Source organism: Marmota flaviventris, chromosome 10 (assembly GCF_047511675.1).
Source record: "Marmota flaviventris isolate mMarFla1 chromosome 10, mMarFla1.hap1, whole genome shotgun sequence".
NCBI classification, from domain to species: Eukaryota; Metazoa; Chordata; class Mammalia; order Rodentia; family Sciuridae; genus Marmota; species Marmota flaviventris.
In genome coordinates, this window is record NC_092507.1 from 55956479 (window position 1) to 55974543 (window position 18065).

General features: G+C 40.2%; 1 protein-coding gene across 1 annotated transcript in view; it reads right to left on the reverse strand.

Moving 5' to 3' along the window:
* Positions 1-9700: 9700 nt before the first annotated feature.
* Positions 9701-18065, reverse strand: part of Wls (Wnt ligand secretion mediator) — a 101101-nt gene continuing 92736 nt past the window's right edge. Inside the window, exon 12 of the mRNA XM_027949469.3 lies at positions 9701-10655. Coding sequence (XP_027805270.1) covers positions 10546-10655 — 110 coding nt within the window. The 3' untranslated portion in view covers positions 9701-10545. The remainder of the gene's footprint in view (positions 10656-18065) is intronic.

Here is an 18065-nt window from a genome sequence, read left to right on the forward strand (position 1 = left end):
TAACTGAACACTTTGAAAATTTGCCTTTTAAAAACTTCAACAAATTTATTGTTTTTTAAAAATCAAATTTAAAATGCTTTCTCATAAATAATTTTTATGAGTTTGGGAACAAATGACTTCTTTTTCCCAATTAACAAATAGGAAGTAAGGACATCTTAAAAATTCCGAAGCCTCCCTCCTGCCTCCTGTGTTCCACTCCTCCCCGCTCTCCTGGCTGTGGCCCCTGGCACTAGTGTGGCCCTCTCTGCAGGCAGGCAGGCTCTTCACCTCCCTGGGCAGCCAGCTCTCCCCAGAGCTGACTTGAAGTCCTCGTGCTGTAGTGTGTCCCTTTGCCCCAGAAATCTCACCCAAACAGGGATGTAGCTTTGGTTTTAAAACTAACTTCCAGGTTGTCCCCTGCCCCCGAAGCTGAGCTGGAGAAGAAAGAACATAGGGGACCTCAAGACAGGGACTTGGTGCAGCAGCCAAGAGTCTGAGCCCCTCCTTGGCTTCCTCAACCCCTCCAGCCCAGGGGGTGGGACAAAGAGGACATGGACATTGATCAATAGGCCCCAGTGCACACACTTCCCATGTATCAAATCCTCTGACCGCCCTAGAGCAGTGTTGTCCATCTAATAATGACGCTGCCTATACAACATTTTGGGGCAGGAAGAGAGATGTACCTGCCAGAACCCACTGGTGAAGGCCGTGCATGCAGTAGTTAAGAATGGGCATTGAAAGTATGGTAAGCCAGCCTCAGATACTTCCCAGCTGTGTGGCCTTAGGGACATTGTTCAGTCTCTCTGTGCCTTCATCTGTGATATGGGGGAAACAAATGGACCTACCTCCATAGGACTGACTTGAGGAATGAATGTGTTGATACATCTCAAGTTGATTAAAATAATCTGGCATATACACAGCAAAGACTCTGTTGGAAATTACAGTTGTTGCCATTAAGTTCCACAAAGGCCTGGATATCTGTTTGGGTGACTAGTCTGGTAGAGATAGAGCAGCATTTGGCACTTCTTTATAGGAATTCCATAAATGTTGTTGGGCAGATGAAAGTGATCATTTCAACCCAATAAAACTAGCTTTTGTGATGAAGCCATTACACATTTTGGCCAGCAGAGGACAGCAAATAGCTACAGCTGACACTAATTCTGAGGTCCGGTGATTTTTAAATGTTAATTTTGAAGTTCAATCAGACTGTTCCTCGTGAATCAGCTGGTGCGGTGAAAGACTTCGGTAGGACTGGCCCCAACCCTCCCACTCACCTTTCTGTAGGTTAGAGTGAACTGCAGAGATTTCATCTCCCTACAAACCTTGGTTCAATTTTCTCTCAGAGATCCAATTTATTTTCAATTTCCTTTCTTCCTTCCTTCCTCCTTCCTTCTTTCTTCCCCTCTCCTTCTTTCTCTAAATACCCGTGTCTTCTATCCCATTTCCCATATATGCTCACTCTTCTGGATCAAGTCACTATACCGACTGCACCCCCAGATTTTAACTGCACCAAGCCACAAAATCTGAAGTGGATAGCCAGGTACAGTGTTCTTTCCAACTGACTAGAGCTGATAAATGTGGTAGAATCAAAAGAAAATCTGATTTGATACACTTGGACCCAGTCATTATAACTTGGCCAAGGTCACAAAGCATCTGTCCCAGAGGTTGAACACTAGCCACGCTTATGGCTCTGTCCAGGTCACCAGGTCATCTCACTGTACTTTCTCTTTTGCCCACAGGGGAGGCTCATGTGGTTATGGTTTGGTTGTTAAATGTCCTCCTCGTGTATTGAAGGTTTCGTCCTCAAAGCAGTAATATTTAGGGGTGGGGCTTTGGGGAAGTGATTAGATCATAAGGGCTCTAACTTCAGCAATGATTAATTCATTGATGGATTCATAATTTGAATGGAATATTGGGAGGTGGTGCAAACTATAGGTGACAGGACCTAGTTGAAGGGAGTGGGTCCTTTGCTTCCCAGATGCCACACAAGGTAAACAGCTCTTCTCCACCACGTCCATCCCACAGTGATGTTCTCCTTGCCACAGACCCGTAGAATGGAGCCAGCTGACCAAGGACTGGAACCTCTGACACCAGGAGCCAAGATTAATCTTCCTCCTTGTAAGTTGTTTTTCTCAGGTATTTTGTTACAGCAAAGAATAACTGACTAACTCATTTATCATCCAGTCGATGTAATCATCATCTTCTGGCCACAGATGACTTTCCCCTGGTCCCTGGCACAGAGGAGCAGATATGACTACTTTGTGAAGCAGCTCTCAGGGAGGTCCAGGGACAGTGGACAGGTGGTCATTGCTGCTTTCTTGTTCCTCAGCTCACTCAGTCCTCTGTCCATAGCTCTTGGGTTTCCTTCTGATGCGATGTGTGTCCACCTGCCCCAATGGCACATCCTCTTGGCACTGATGAGCCACACTGTTAGCACTGTCAAGAGCGAGTTTCCAGGGATCCCCTGGATGGCAAAACCCAGAGTTCTCTGCTTCTTGTCAGAAGGTTTGACCACCATTCGTGGCTGGAGTGACCTTCAGTGTCAGTGTCATAGCTGCTCTGGGGTCCCTGACTGCCCTGACATCCCCAATCTGCTTAAGATCTCATCTTCCCCAATTATTATTGAAAAATCAGGCCGGGGTAACTACCTGTTAAAAATATTTGATATTCCTAGTAAAAACAAAGTGAGTTAAAATAAAAACAAATAAAAAAGGAAAGATGTTAAACTAGAAAAATATTGGCCTATTCTTATGTTAGAAGAGATTATAGAAATTATAAAAGAAAACATTTCTGAGTATTTACATAAAAATTAAAAGTTTCATACAGCAGGAAGCATCAAAAACAACTTTAAAAGCAAGAGACAAATTGGAAAAGGTTTGGTTATGCATATAACTAAAGAGTTTACACATACAACCAAAGGATGGAGATCCTAAATTAAAAAAAAATCAGAAGAAATCAGATAATGAATCAAAATTGGCAACTTGAAAATATAAACTCACAGGAAAATGGAGCACGTTCATCTCATTGGTAATGAAGTAAATGTAAAGTTCAACATTTTTTTGGTCTCTTGAAGATGCAAATTTCTAAACTGCAGTGTCAGGCTTGCAGGTGGTGATGTTAAACATGTCCCCACAGCCTTTGCCACTGTCACTGTAGTTGTGTATTACCTATTATGTCCTCTCCTCTCCCCTGACACCAGGAACCAAGATAAATCTTCCTCCTTTTGCTTTTTTCAGGTATTTTGTCATGGCAAAGAACAACTAACTAACTCAGGTGGTCCTCATTTATAATCCAGGTCAATATACTCCATGATGATAGGGATACCTGTTTTCTGATCTGCCTCACATACTTAGGATAGCAGCTGCTCCAGAGTAGGATGCTTATAACACATCTGTAATCTATTGGATAATTGATCTTTAGCTCCAGTAACTTTACTCTTAGCAACTGACCTCATGGCAACAATCAAAAGATTTCCAAAAACGACTGATATCCAATGATATTTTATTTCAACAAATGTTGTAATCATCAACATTTGCAAACCACTTAAATGTCCTTCAATAAGGGATTAGTAATAAACAAACTATGACACATCCTTATTAGAGATGACAAATACAAAGCCTTTAAAACCATGTTGTAGAAGACAACTTAATTAATGGAAAGGTTTTCTAGATGTAGTACATATCATGAAGAGGGCAGTTTCCATGACACTTTCTAGAAATTAATTTTCTGTGTATAGTATAATTTTATATATACTGTATATGCATATATGCCTGAAAAAATATGTGAGAAGACAGTCTGACATTTTAAGACTATTTATACATAGTTGGTGTGATGATGAAAACCTTACAATTTTTGCTTTATTCTTATGTATTATAAAAAGTTTTATAATAAGATAGTCCTACATTGAAAAGCAGATAAAAACAATGCACCTGAGGCCATCAGTGCCCACCCATGTTACACAGGCTGGCTACAGTTCCAAGCAGCTAACAGCTCATAGGTGGCATTCACCAATGAAGGGTAGGGATAGGTGGCTACCTTCCCTGGTTTCCTCTGTCCCAATGTCCCAATTCTGTAATGGGTTTCTGGAGCCCCTCAGGCCCCCCAGGAACACAGGTGGTGGCTATCCTTTGGTGATGTCCTTTCTTTGCTATACTTTCTTGGCCTCTGGTCTCCATTCCTGTGTTTCCTGGGATTGCTTTATGAACCACCTTAGTTGCACACAAATCCTTGCCTCAGGGAGTGAATTTAGGAGGATCCCAGGCTATTAAAACTCCTTCCCCTCCTCAGGAATGAACCCCTGTGTCAAACCTTCCACAAAGGAAGGAAGGGCTTCATCATGGGATTCCTGGTCAGGAGAGTCCTATCCTAGCTCTGGCCTTCTGTGCATTGCTGTGGAAACAAGAACAGTGCAGTGGAAAGAGCTTATCTTGGGTGCTTCTGAATGTGGCTCACTTTCAGTCTCTTGGCACCCCTAAATTGAAGAGCAGCCCTGCTTAACTGGAAGAGTGGACAACCCCAAACTTGACTCATTGGATGGAAGGAATTTCCTGGAATCACTTTGCCCCACAAGGTGAGATCTGCAGAGTTGCACAATCAGCCAGTGCATGTGATAAGCTACACTACCACCCCCCAGATGTGATGCCAGCATGGGACTCAACAGCAGAGCTGGATCAGGAATTGGAACAGGATATCACGAAAGCATAGCCTTCTCTATGATTCTTAGAATCAGGTGAGGACTTTTTAAAGTCCACCTAGTTCTAGAGGGGTGGGGGATAAGCAGCTACCCTGGCACCAGAGCAACTGAGGTAGAGGCAAGACTGTATCAGACCTGTAATTATGAAGCAATGACAAATTCCTCAAATTCCAAAGTGTTGACTTTTGTCCTAAGGATTTGCTCAAGGATAATTGTCATTCTCCCCTTGGCCAGAAGAGGGCAGACACTTGCCATCATGGAAGTGAAGAGTGACCAGATACATTGCTAGGCTGGAATCTCCCAATAAGGTCACTTGGCTCTAATGAGAATTGCAACTCAAAACAAAATTCTTGACTTTTGTGCTGTAAACATGCTACTTAAGATAATGAGGTTTGGAGACTGAAGTGCTCCTTTTAGTTGCAACTTTGCCTCTTCAATACATACAACTTTGGGCCAGTCACTTCCCCTCTCTGAGCCTTACATCCTTTGAAGTGTGATTTCCATTCTAACTGGGAGGAGGTGACACTAGGGGAAATGTGTAAGTTATAAAGTTACACATTGCAACACACACATATGCACGCCCGCTGCTGTAAGACTCCATTGTGTGTGTGTGTGTGCAGTGTGTGTGTTTGTGAGGGAGAGAGCTGGACTCAGGAGAGCTGGACTCCAGGCAAGGGAGTTTTTTCTGGTCTTAATGTGTATATTTATAAATTCTCCAGCAATGCAAATTAGTTCATCTTTTACTTGGAAAGGATTTTACTATTTACACTATAAACCATACTTATTTTAAAAGCTAAAGATAGAATTTTCCTATTGAATTTATGTGTGAGGGAAATAAAATCTAAAAGTAAATTCTACAATCAAGTTGAAATACAGAGAAAAGTATTGGTACTCTTAATTTTTAAATCTCTAAATGTGTGTTAGTGGTTACATGGTCATGAGAAACACAAAAGTGGGATGTGGATATTTTTTAAGAATCCTGTATCATTTTCTTAGGATACTGGATTCCACTACAGGAAGTAGTATTTTCACCTTAATCCATTGCCAGCTGGAAAAACAGTGCATTCTGCATATCACACTTTGGAACAATGAGAAGCAAGAATGCAGTTCGCAGGTGAAGGATTGAGATGTTGAGCTTGTGGAAGAGAAGACCCGAGTGAAACGTGGACATTAGGAAGGGAGTTCAGTCAGGACTAAGGGGTAAAGTCACAAAGAAAAGGTCTGAACTCAGTACTGAAGGACATTCTTAATCTTAGGAGCTCACTGCACTGTCACAGGGACAGGCAGATCCCCACCCAAGATGGCTCAACGCGTGCTTGGAAGTCTCCTCTGATGGGCTGCTGACGGTAGTCTCAGAAACCAGCTAATCCCCATGCAATAATGTCTCAAAAGCCATGGCAAGAGCTTGCAGAAGCCAGCTGGTTCCCACAGTATGAAAGGACCTTGGGACAAGAGGACAAAGGCCACCCACACGCTAACACAGGTGAGGAGGTCCACCTTCCCTCTGGCATTTGTCTGAAACTCTCAAGCACCTGCCTGGACCCCAGGGAAATGACTTCCAAGGGCTCCACCAGCTCACAGGATGGATTGAACTCAGGCATGAGAATCGTTGACGGCTTTATTTCAGTTCTGAGAAATTATTAAAGCCACCTGGGGGTCATGCATGGAATCACTTATTTCATTATGATGAACATTTTCTTCCCCTAAGGGGAGAACATAGGAAGAAGACAGAGTGAAAGCCCAATGAAATTAACCAGTGTAAAACTGATTCTGTTTTCTTTCTAAAATAGCAATTGCATTTTACTGATTTATTGATGAATTTTCTTATTTTTTTTAAAAGCAAATAATTGGAAATTTTTACACTTTTTAATAATATCGTTTAAGCTATAGGAAAATTTTAATGATGATGTATATATCTAACGCTGGCATATATAGCTTGTAATTTTTTTCCCTCTAACTTGATGGTCCTTAATAAAAGCTCTTTCTCACCTCTTAGGGAGTTTCAACCTCACTTTCCTTGATGGTAACTGGATGTGCTCTGTCCTCGGAGCTGAGGACTTTTTTGATGGAACTTCAATACTTACTTCATGTTTGTGGGAGAAAACAGGACACCCAGAGGGCCAGGCTGAACTCCTGTTCTTTTGACCTCCATCTTCTCTTCCACTGTCCATCTGTCATTTCTCCTGTCTCAGGATATAAGTATCCCCTTATTCCCTCAGGGCTAACTCATCATCTTGGGTCTGAACCCCAAGTCTCTGACTACCCTTGCAGCTTGTTACCTCCTCATGGTCTCCTCTCCTTCACGGTTGGACCTCAGCTCTCTGGTTAGCAAACTCAGTCCTGTTTTCTCCCAGACTAAAACCCTCAAGCCTTGCCTTTACTCTGGCTCCATCTTACTTCCTCCCTTTCCCGTCTAACCATCCATGGACTCTGCTCCACCTCTCCATCCAGCTTTTGCCCTTGTCCCTTCAGAAGATCATACACATCCCAAACCACCCAATCCAACAGGCTTAACTCAGTCTGCGGCTCAGGAGGTCCAATGCCGTTCTGTTTTCTTTGCTTTGTTTCTATGAATCTTTCCTTCTTCAGCGTCTTGGACAACCATTCTTCTGATGAATCTACCTCATTTTCTTTCTTTCCTATTGGGTGTGGCCATGCCTGGCTTGCTACTCCCATTGGTGCTTTTCTTTGATGCTCTGCTCCAAGTGCTCTCCTCACTCTTATAGAGAATGGGGGAGATGGCTTTTAAAACTCAGTTCAGACAAATTCAAGCACCATCTTGCTTTTGGTACTAGATCTTTTCTGCTGTTTTCCCAGCTCAAAATGGATTCTCCATTCTTTGGAAACGGACTCCAGTCTACCCTGTGAGCCCCAGCCATTTGATCTGACTCCCTGCACAAGCTGAATGGCACAGGGTCATCACTCTCTGTCTCATGGTTTTGAAGTAAGAGACAAAGACCTGAACTAGTTGGAAATGTTAGTATTCTAGAGGAAAGTCTATGAATTCCTGGTGTTGGGGTCCCATAAAGCTGTTCTCATTCCCACATATTTCTGGATAATTCAGCTCTTCTACGTATACTCCAGGAAAGTTCTAGTTAAGTTCGCCTTTTTTACTAAGCTTGTTAGAGCTGGCCTCTAGTACTCGTGGACCCACTAACACTTCTCATCTAGGAATCTCTCATTTGGTCAGGGGCGCTACTATTCCTCACCCTTCAAGGGCTTGGAATTTGACTCTTGCTTTCTGTGAAGTCCAGGGTGCAGAACACCAACACAATGTCTCCTTTTTTCTCCTCCTCAACTCTTGCCTGGTTTTAGTCTTTGTGATTTTTTTTTTTTTTTTTTGCTGGGCTTATCCAGCCTTTCCATGCTCTCTCTCTGCTCTCTGATGGTAATTCAAACCATGTCACTTCTCTGCCTAAAACCCGAGACAGCCTTGTAATTCTTACCATGGCATTAAAAACACTGCCTCTTCTGATTCACAGGTGCACAGGGCCCTTCTTCTGCTGTTGCACACCTATACGCCAGCCAGGCCCAGTGACCAACCTGAAGCCAACGTTCTCTGTACTTCACTGTTTCGGTGATTTTTGAACTGCTGGTCCCTTTGCCTTTCGACCCTGACACAATCTGGCTTCTTCTTTAAGACACTCTCAGATCCTTGTTCCATTCCAGAGGACAGAGAGACACTCCCTCCATCTCTCTCCTCTGGGAGAGATCACTCTAGCATTTGAATTCCGTCTTCCCTGCTAGATTGGGAGGAGGGGCTACATGTGATTGCTGACACCATGCTGGTGATAAGTGGATGCTGAGTGCATTGGATCATGTACCATCAAATGCTCATCAGGTTAGAAAAAGGCCTGGAAGAATAGTCAAGGCCAAAATATTTCCTGCTGTCACTGTTTCTCATGGGTTTAGCCAAAACTGGGGGAAAGAAAGGGTAGGGGGCACTGGTGAGTGTATTAAACAGAATGCACCCCAGACCTTTAGGCAGCAGTATCTGAGAAAGAAGACACTGGTGAAATTGCTTATAGACTCCAGGAAGAACATACTTATGTGGATTTATAGTTGATAAAGGTATTTCTGTTTACATGAAATGATTTTTATTTTCACTGTAACCCTGTAATGTGGATATATTTTTATGGACATCAGTTTGTAGGTGAAGAAACAGCTCGATCAGGTGCTTTGGGCAAAGTCACATGGTAGCAAATGATGGACCATCAACAGTTTGTTCTCTCTGCTATGCCATGTTGCCTCTCCAACAACAGCAATCAAATGTGATGACACAGGCTCTTGGGGAAGTAGGAAGAAGATGTATGTGGTATGGAGCAGTGTCTACTTCCGAAGTGATGACTGTTCACCATCCTTTTTGACAATCCTTAAGAATTTCTTGCTGATACAGTAAGGTGTTATGGTTTGAATGTGAGTTGTTCCCCAAGAGCTCATGTATGAGACAATGCAAGAAGGTTTAGCGGAGAAATGATTGGCTTATGAGAGCCTTAACCCAATCAGTGATTTAATCCCCTGATGAGGATTAACTGAAGGCAGGTAGGGTGTGGCTAGAGGAGGTAGGCATTGGGGTTGTGGCTTTGGAGTATATATATTGTATCTAGCGAGCAGAGTCTCTCTGCTCTCTGACCATTATGTGAGCTGCTTCTGTTTGCCACACTCTTCCGCCAAGATGTTTTGTCTCACCTTGAGCCCTGAGGAATGGAGCATGCTCTCTATGGACTGAGGAAAACTTGAGTCCCTGAATAAACTTTTCCTCCTCTACAATTGTGCTGGTCAGGTCTTTTGGTTATAGCAGCAAAAAAAAAAAATGGACTCAAACAGAAGGTGAGCTGCCTAGTATAGTAAATGTTAGTTACCTCATTTCCAGAATGGATGCTGTCCCCCACATGCTTTGATTTGATGCAAAATATTTTAATTTTCCCTGTTTCCCCCACCCACTCCTCACTCCTAGATTCAATATAGAATTGAATCTGCTTTTATATACATGGTTCTGAGTAGGCAGAGGGTGTGCACATACATACATACATATACATACTGGTTTATTTAAATGATTGGATCCACACTTCTGGAGGCCATTTGAAGCATCTTATCAAAAGAAAACACATTTTTAAGCAAGAGGTTAAAAAAGCTTTTCAGACCCAAAGGCCATTTAATACCATGAATCCTACTTGGGTAATTTAGCAAACATTTTTTTAAAACCCACATCCAATAGACTGGTTAGTATTGGATACACAGATTTGGTTTCAAAGCTGAAATGCCTCTGGTGGAATAGACCTTCTCATGAAATTCAATGATTTTATATTAAGCCATAAAAAATAGGGACACATATCTATTGACAACTTAAATATGAACTCAGTAGACTAGGCTACTTGGTGATATAAATAGGGGGGGGAAAAAGTGGTCATGGATGAGGAGTGAGGCTATGGCAGCAGCATACCTTAGACTGCAACGAATGTTAAATTCTATCCCAGAATCTAAAGCAGGAAAAAAAAAAAAAAGAGTCATATTCCACTCGATATAGACCCCATCCAGCCCAAACCATCCCCTAAGGAGCACACCCCCCCCCAACACATGAGGTTTACTAACCACCTGCTACAGATGTTACTATGTCACTAATTAACAATGATCACAGAAAACGTGTCATAGCAAAGTTTTTGTTATCATACACAACGCATTAGTGGCTGCAGGAATTCTCCTCCAAAAGCTACCGCCAGAAGGCCATCCAAGAAATGTCCAAGTTGCTGGTCTAAGAAACCGCAGCCAAGAGGCATGAGGCAGCGTTCGTACACTGAGCTGTCTGGCAGGCTCCGCGCTCTAGTGAGAGAACCTGCATGTAGAGAGATGGTCCCAGCTGGGTGCTGTATTCTCTACTCCTGAGCTTCCTTGCGGGTGAGCTTGTAGATCTCGGTGGGCCCGTCCACGTGGGTGATGGTGGTGGTGAGCTGGAGTTCCTCCCCACTGTGGACGCCCAGATCACCTGAAACAGGGTTTTGGGTGTTAGAGGTGTTCAAGCAGGAAGGGGAAGCAAGCTGGGATTCATTTTCTGGAACTGATTTGGGGCTGGTCCCCTTTCACATTCTGAACTCATAGGCTAATGCCCCACCTTTTCATTTGGAATTTGCAGTATTTTTAAAATATCACTTTTGGCTCTCAGAGAAGTCATTAATGATACATGAGTTAGCTCACTGCTGGTATTATTCATAGTAATTATTAACATTTAATGAGAGCTTACTTTGTGCATGATGCTCTTCTAAATGCTTTATGTGTGATCCTTTTTTAAAAAATGTTTTCATTAGTGCACTAGAGTTATGCATAATAGTAGTGGGGTTCATTTTTACATAATCATACATGCATGGAATATAATTTGCTCCGTTTCAGTCTGCAGTATTTCCCCTTTTCCTCTCCTCCTCCTTCCCCCATTCCCTTTTCTCTACTGGCTTCCTTCTATTTATTTATCATTTTTTAAAATTGAAACTTTATAGATAAATGTGGGATTCATTGTGGCATATTCATATATATAAAATAATTTGGTCAATTTCATTCTGTAGTTCCTCCCTTTTCTTGTTTTTCCTCCCTCCCTTCAATCCCCTTTCTCTCCCTCTATTTTTGTGGGATCCACCCCTGCTCTTTCCCCCCTTATTTTTCTCTAACTTTCATATATGAAAGAAACATTCCATTGGCTTTCTGAGTCTGGCTTATTTTACTTAGCATGATGTTCTCCAGGTCCATCCCTTTACTGGCAAATGGCATAACTTCATGCCTTTTTATGGCTGAGTAAAACTCCATTGTGTATATATGGCACAACGGTTCCATAATTTGGCTATTGTGAATTGTGCTTCTATAAACATTAATGTGCCTATATCATTACATTATGCTGATTTTAGTTATTTTGGATAAATACTAAAGAGTGGAATAGCTGGGTCCTATGGTGGTTCCATTCTAAGTCTTTTGTGGGATCTCCTTACCACTTTCCGAAGTGATTGTACTAATTTGCAGTCCCATCAACAATGTATACACCCCTACACACATCCTCGCATGCATTTGTTATTATTTGTACTCTTGATGACTGCCATTCTAACTGGAGTGAGATGAAATCTCAATGCATTTTTCTGATTGCTAGGGTTGTTGAACATTTTTTCATAAGTCTGTTGGCCACTTGGATTTCTACTTGTGAGAAATGTCTGCTTCGTTCTTTTGCTCATTTATTAATTGAGTTGTTTGGGGTGGGTTGTGTTAATTTTTTTGAGTTCTTTATATATTCTGGATATTAATCCCCTGACAAAGATTTCCCATTTTGTAGACTCTCTCTTCATGCTCTTAATCATTTCCTTTGCTGTGCAAATTTTTTATTTATTTATTTATTTATTTTTTTGCTACCAGGTATTTAACTCAGAGGCACTTGACCACGAGCCACACCCCCAGCCCCCAGTTGGCCCTCAGCCCTCTGGTTAACATACTCAATCCAGTTTTCTCTCTTCCTTACATTAGTCCTGTCATTCCCTAGAGCCTGCTGACGTTAGAGGGCAAGGGCCAAATATTGGATGCTTTTGCCTTAGTCCTTTTACCTCCTTGGTTTTGGTCTCCAAGTTTTGGGTTTAAACGCTTAGAAGGTCAGTTTCACCAGGCTTGAAGTGGTAGTAATGGGTTTGAATTTTTCATATTTACAATTTTACAATCACCCCTTCTATTTATTTAGGGTCAGTATTAGTATAGGGAGTCAGTATTATATACTATCTGTCCCGTAGGTGATGGCTTATTATCTCAAATTAACTCAGATTGTGCTGTTAGAATTAGTGTTTCTGCAAAATACTAACAGGGAAAAGTTATTAAAGTTTTACAAGGAAAATACAAAATGAAAATGAAATTAACAAGAGCAAACACTTAAATGAACCAAGAAACATAATTTGTATAACACTAATATATCTTTGATATCTATCTAGAATCTGCAAAACCCATAAATTTATCAACCACATATGAAAATCTTTGTTTTACTTTCTTTTAAAACTCTTTTACGCTCTTTAAATACCTTTTATAATTTACCCAATTTTTTATTTAGTTTTGTATTATAATCCTTTTAATTTTGGGATCACAGGACTCTTTTTAAGGATCTATCTTTTGAATATAACATTAAGTGAGCTTAATTCTAGCCTACTGTGGGGCTATCATAATATGGAGTTGGATGAACGGCAGGGCCTTGTCTCAGGTGAGGTTGACCTTTTGACAGATCTTATTTAAAGTGCTTTATTTTTGAAGCTGACCTTTGCCCTATTATAAGATATCATTCTATTGAAGAGTATAAGAATGGGTTCAATCCCCAGCATCACAAAAAAAAAAAAAAAGAGTATAAGAAAACAAGGTTTTCTGAATTGCTTTCTGGGTCTATCTGAATTTCAGTTAGCATGATATAAATGACATCTGAAACATGAATCAAACAGAAAGGCTAAGAGGTCTTAAACTTCTTTTTTGTGGAAAAAATGGCAGAAATGTTTCCATGTTCCACACTGTCAACCTTTAAACAAATCAGGTTCTCCTTAACAACTTTCCAAAAATACATTTAAAATGCCCATCCCAGTGTAAAGAGCAACATACAGATTTTATATGTAACTTATTGACAACTGATTACCTTCATCTAGTAATAAAACATTAAATATCATAAAGAGATCACCGACTAAATTTATTATTTTTATATAAGTCTGAAAAAGGCTATCACTACAAACAGTTTTAGTTTGGAGAATATCAGCTTGGTAAAGTGCTCTCCTAAGCTTTACGTTCTAAAAAACTTATATACTTGGAGAAAATGAATACATCTAATATACAAAGAAGCCAGAAATAATAGCATCATAATTACACAGATGTCTTTATATTAACTTATTTTTAACTTTTAAAGTAAAATTTAGAATCTCTGATAAGTTTAGGAAACAGTGTTAACGATTAGAAATAGACATCATCTGATGTACAAATGCATCTCATTTATATAACAATAAAAAATGTATGTAGTTAAAGCAAACCAATGTCAGGTTTTTAAATGGCATTGTGGACATGTTATATGTTTAAAGTTCAGATACAAAGTATAAAGGAGAGCACTTATTGTTTACCTTGCCTATATTAAACCTACATAGTTTTCATTCTATAAACTTTTACATAACATTTGGACAAAGCTCAGACAAACATATTTAGTCCTCAGATATATATTCATATATATTAAAGGTCTCAAATATACTGTAATAGCATAAAATGATTTTTGTTCATTTAATCAGACTTATAAAACAATCATTTAAAAGACTTCAAAATAGTCAGATATAAAAGAATAATTATCTCTTTCAAGACTGTTTCCCCAAGTAATAGAACCTAATAGACACAAGAAATTATCTTGATAAATAAGAACAGATCAATTTCTTAAGAAAAACCTTGTTTTTAGAGATAATTAGAATGTTTTATATCACTACATTGATTTTGACCTTAGAAAACTCTTAAATATATTTATTTGTGTTAATTATAGTCAACTTAACTACACATACAAATTTCTTAAGGTCTATTTTCACAAACCTTCTGCAATTTAATTAGACATTCTACAAGTTGTTTATATCCTTAGTTTTGCTTTCCCTTTTTTATCTTGGACTTTAGGACAAAAATATTATTTTAATATTTTTTCATCTAAAACATTCCTTTTCTCTTTTAACCTCTAAAATATAGCCTCACCTCTACAGTTTTTTTACATCTTCTTTTCTTCAGATGCTGATTCTTAAGTTTATAACTTGAAACAATCCTTAACCATTTTTGGATTTAGGCAAATATTTCCTTTTTAATGAGATGAAATACTTTCTTTACTTTTAGGCTTTTTCCAATCTAAACACAGATTAAATCTTGTATTATTTTTTTTAATAAAATTACATCTGTTAAAGCTTTAACTCTTAGTAACTTTGCTTTTAGTTTAGGCCTGAAAGGAAGGCAGTCTTTAACTCTTTTTCCACTTACCAACAATTTATAAAAACACAATCCCTAAGAGACCCTAATATAAATATATTATCTTATAAAGCCAAGAGTACTTGAATTTATATCCAGTAGTTAATATCTTAGTATTTTTTTTTTAAAAAAATTGTAGTTGTGTATGGACAGCATACCTTTATTTTATTTGTTTTATTTTTATGCTGTGCTGAGGGTGGAACCCACTGCCTTATACATGCTAGGCAAGCACACTGTCACTGAGCATAGACCCAGCCCTAATGTTTTAGTATTTTAACTTGCAGATTAATCAGATGTCACTTCTAACAAACACATTTATAATGTTTATCCCACTTAAATTAAACCTAATTTACCCATAAAAACCAAGGTAAGACACAAGCATAGTTGACAATCTGGGTCATTTTCCTGTCAAAAGAAAAATCCTAAAAACCATGGACATTATACTCTAAACATTTTATAGACACCAACACTCTTGATTGCCAACGAACTATAAAAATGTGGGTTAGTAATTTTAAAGGTATCTTTACTTTTGTCTCCATCTTTAAGACAAAAGGAGAAGATTTCTATTAAAGCAATGGTTACGATGAGAATTACTTACTTTCCCAAATATTGAGTATAGAGAATGTAAAAATAAACACATGAATCAGCATGATTTTGGTTAAAGCAGAGGTTCCAGAATGCTTCTAGCCTTTCTGGTTGACAGCAGATGTACAACACAGACCAGTTTAGGTGGAGAAATGAGAGACTATAGAGACACTTTAGAGAAGGGAGTGAAGGAGGACAGGAAAAGAGTTTGTCCTCAGGATTTGGATTCATAGCAGAAGTTTAAAGATTCATGAAGTTGGCCATTATAGTGCCTCAGGTCTGAATGTGGTGATTAATGGCGCGCACAGCTTCGTTGACTGTCACACTACCAAGGCCAGGTCCCTCCAACAAGCTGTCTCAGGTCAACCCTGTGTTTGAAGGACTGCTCAAGGCACTGGGAGACCAACCTCTCATAAGCATCTTCCCAGTGAGTGACTTAAGCTCCTTCTGACCCAAAAATGGAGTATATTTGTCTAAAGGAGTCTCCTATCTTTGGTGCTTTTATGACTAAGTATTCATCTTCTAAAGGAGAAAAGGGTGTTTGGCTAGGGAAAAGTGGGAAGTGTGTATCGGGGGCGAGAAATACACACATGAAACAGGGAGAAGAAAAATAGAAATACCATCCATTTAAGTCCTGTTGTGGCTTTAGTTTAAAGTGATACTTTTCCCCCGATCTCTCTAGTCTCAAAGAGTCTGAAAGCTAATCATTTCAGTCAAGCCCTAGTTGCGATAAGCAGCCCTGATAAGAAATCCCCTGGATATCTGTAGCAGGAGAGAGAAAGAACAAGCAATTAAGCTTGGTATGTAAATGGCTTGGATACTACTACCTTAGGAGAAAGCTCAAGAAAAAGAAAGCCTACACATATATGGGATTTCCAGTTTCCTTCCCTGTGCAATTATTTCTCATCTGGACAGAAAAGAAAAACCTTTGGGAAGTAGGGTGTCCCCTGAAGTTCACAAGCCTGTCATATCATCTTCCTTTCTTATGAAGCTTTGTCCCTACAAAGCAGGACAGAAGATCTCTTGAGTGTCCTCAGAAAGATCTGGGACCTGGTGCTGGCAGGCCATAGAGATCCCATCTCTCCTCCCTCCCCTGGACCATGGTCCCTAGTATAGTTTAGGTATCATGGCAGGAATGCATACAGGGAGAGCAGGAACCCATCTATGCAAGGTCAGGAAGTGGCAAAGAAGTACAGAAAGCTGCTGGTTGAGCCTAAGAAGTAAAGTTTAAATGGGGGATCTACACAAAAATGATGGGGAGTGCCTCTTTACCTCAGATGTGACTTAAGAGTTCCCACTGACTGAAGTCCCACGGCATTCTGCTAGTCAGGAGATGATAAAGATGAGAGGGTAAGAATAAGAGAAAAGAGGTCTTCTTATCCTCACTGAAAGACCCCAAATGGTGTAGAGGAAAAATTCAGAAAAAGGCTGAATTGGGAAGGTAACTAGGAAAAAACAAACAAACAAAAACCAGTTTCATAACCAATGCACCAGGATGTTACAGAGACATTCGTCCAGGGAGCCCCAGAGAGGCAGACAGAAAGGTCCTCACCTAATTTTTATGTTCTTGCTTGAGAGGATTTCAGGGAAGACACAAGACTTAGTAAAAGAATAGCAAAGTTTATTAGAAGGGTAAAAAAAGAGAACACTCTCAAGGAGTAGAGTGGGTGGTCTCAGAGAAGGATGGTGTGCCCCTCCTGACCTCCAGTTTTACTGGAGGTCCCAGAAAAGTTTCCAGAGTCTTGCCCAAGTCCATCTCTTGACTTTTGACTGACAGAAGAATTACATCAACTTTGAAGTCCATGGTAAAAGTCCAAGGCAACTCTGGGTCACTTTGGCTCATGCTGACCAGTTCTAATTGGAACCTGTTCTGAAAGATTTCTAGGGAATTATCCTTATCTCCCTGAGGTCTGGAATCTGGTCTGTGTGAAGGTCACAGAAGTCCCCTTCTTCAGAGTCATGTCACAGGGTGGAGCCTTTTGGGTATTTCTCCTACAGATAATAGGTTTTTGTTTTTGTTTTCTGAGGAATATAATACATCCTATTGACTAAAGCCATACAGGGTTTCGGGTAAATTACTTTTTAACAGAAAGCATATGGGGGCCAAAACAGTGGGTCCAATTCTTAGAATTCTGTTCCCTTAACCTCATGCTGCCACTGTTGATGTCTGTCTATTCCTTATCAAGGACAGTTTTATAGATGAAGGAGCTGGAGGTAAGTAAGGTCACTGACTGCTCCAGGTGGGAGGGCAAGCCCCTGAGACAGCCAGCAACCAGGCCCAAGGTACATCTGATTCCAAGGCACACAGTGGGCTACAGCTGCACAACATGCCTCTGGGCTAGTGCATCTTTGCTGAGGCTAATTGACCAAGTAGCCTTGTCCATAGGCAGCAAGAGACTGGGCAAGTGACGGATCTAATAAGTTTAGGAACTTCAGGGGCTTTTCTCTTCAGGAAATGAGTACCAAAACATACTCCAAATTTTCTTCTGTCCCTAGGGATGCCACAGCACCAGAGTCTTGAACTTATCCTTAGTGGATAGAGGGGCAGTAATGTGGCTATTCCTGTTAGCAGGAAAAAAACTTTCTACAAGTTAAGCCCTTAAAAGTCTGCCATCTTCCATCAGAACGTAAACTAGTGAAAGGAAAATGGCAAATATTCAGAATCAATAATACCTGGTGCATTGATGTGTGGGGGTGCACATATACATGAATACTTGTAGATAGGGGAATAAAAAGTGAAACGTGTCTGTGCTATGCCTGTGTGTTATGTTTTGGGACTGAAATCTTCCCTAGTTTCTAGCATAAAATAAATAAACAAGCTGGGGTTCTGTATCATAAT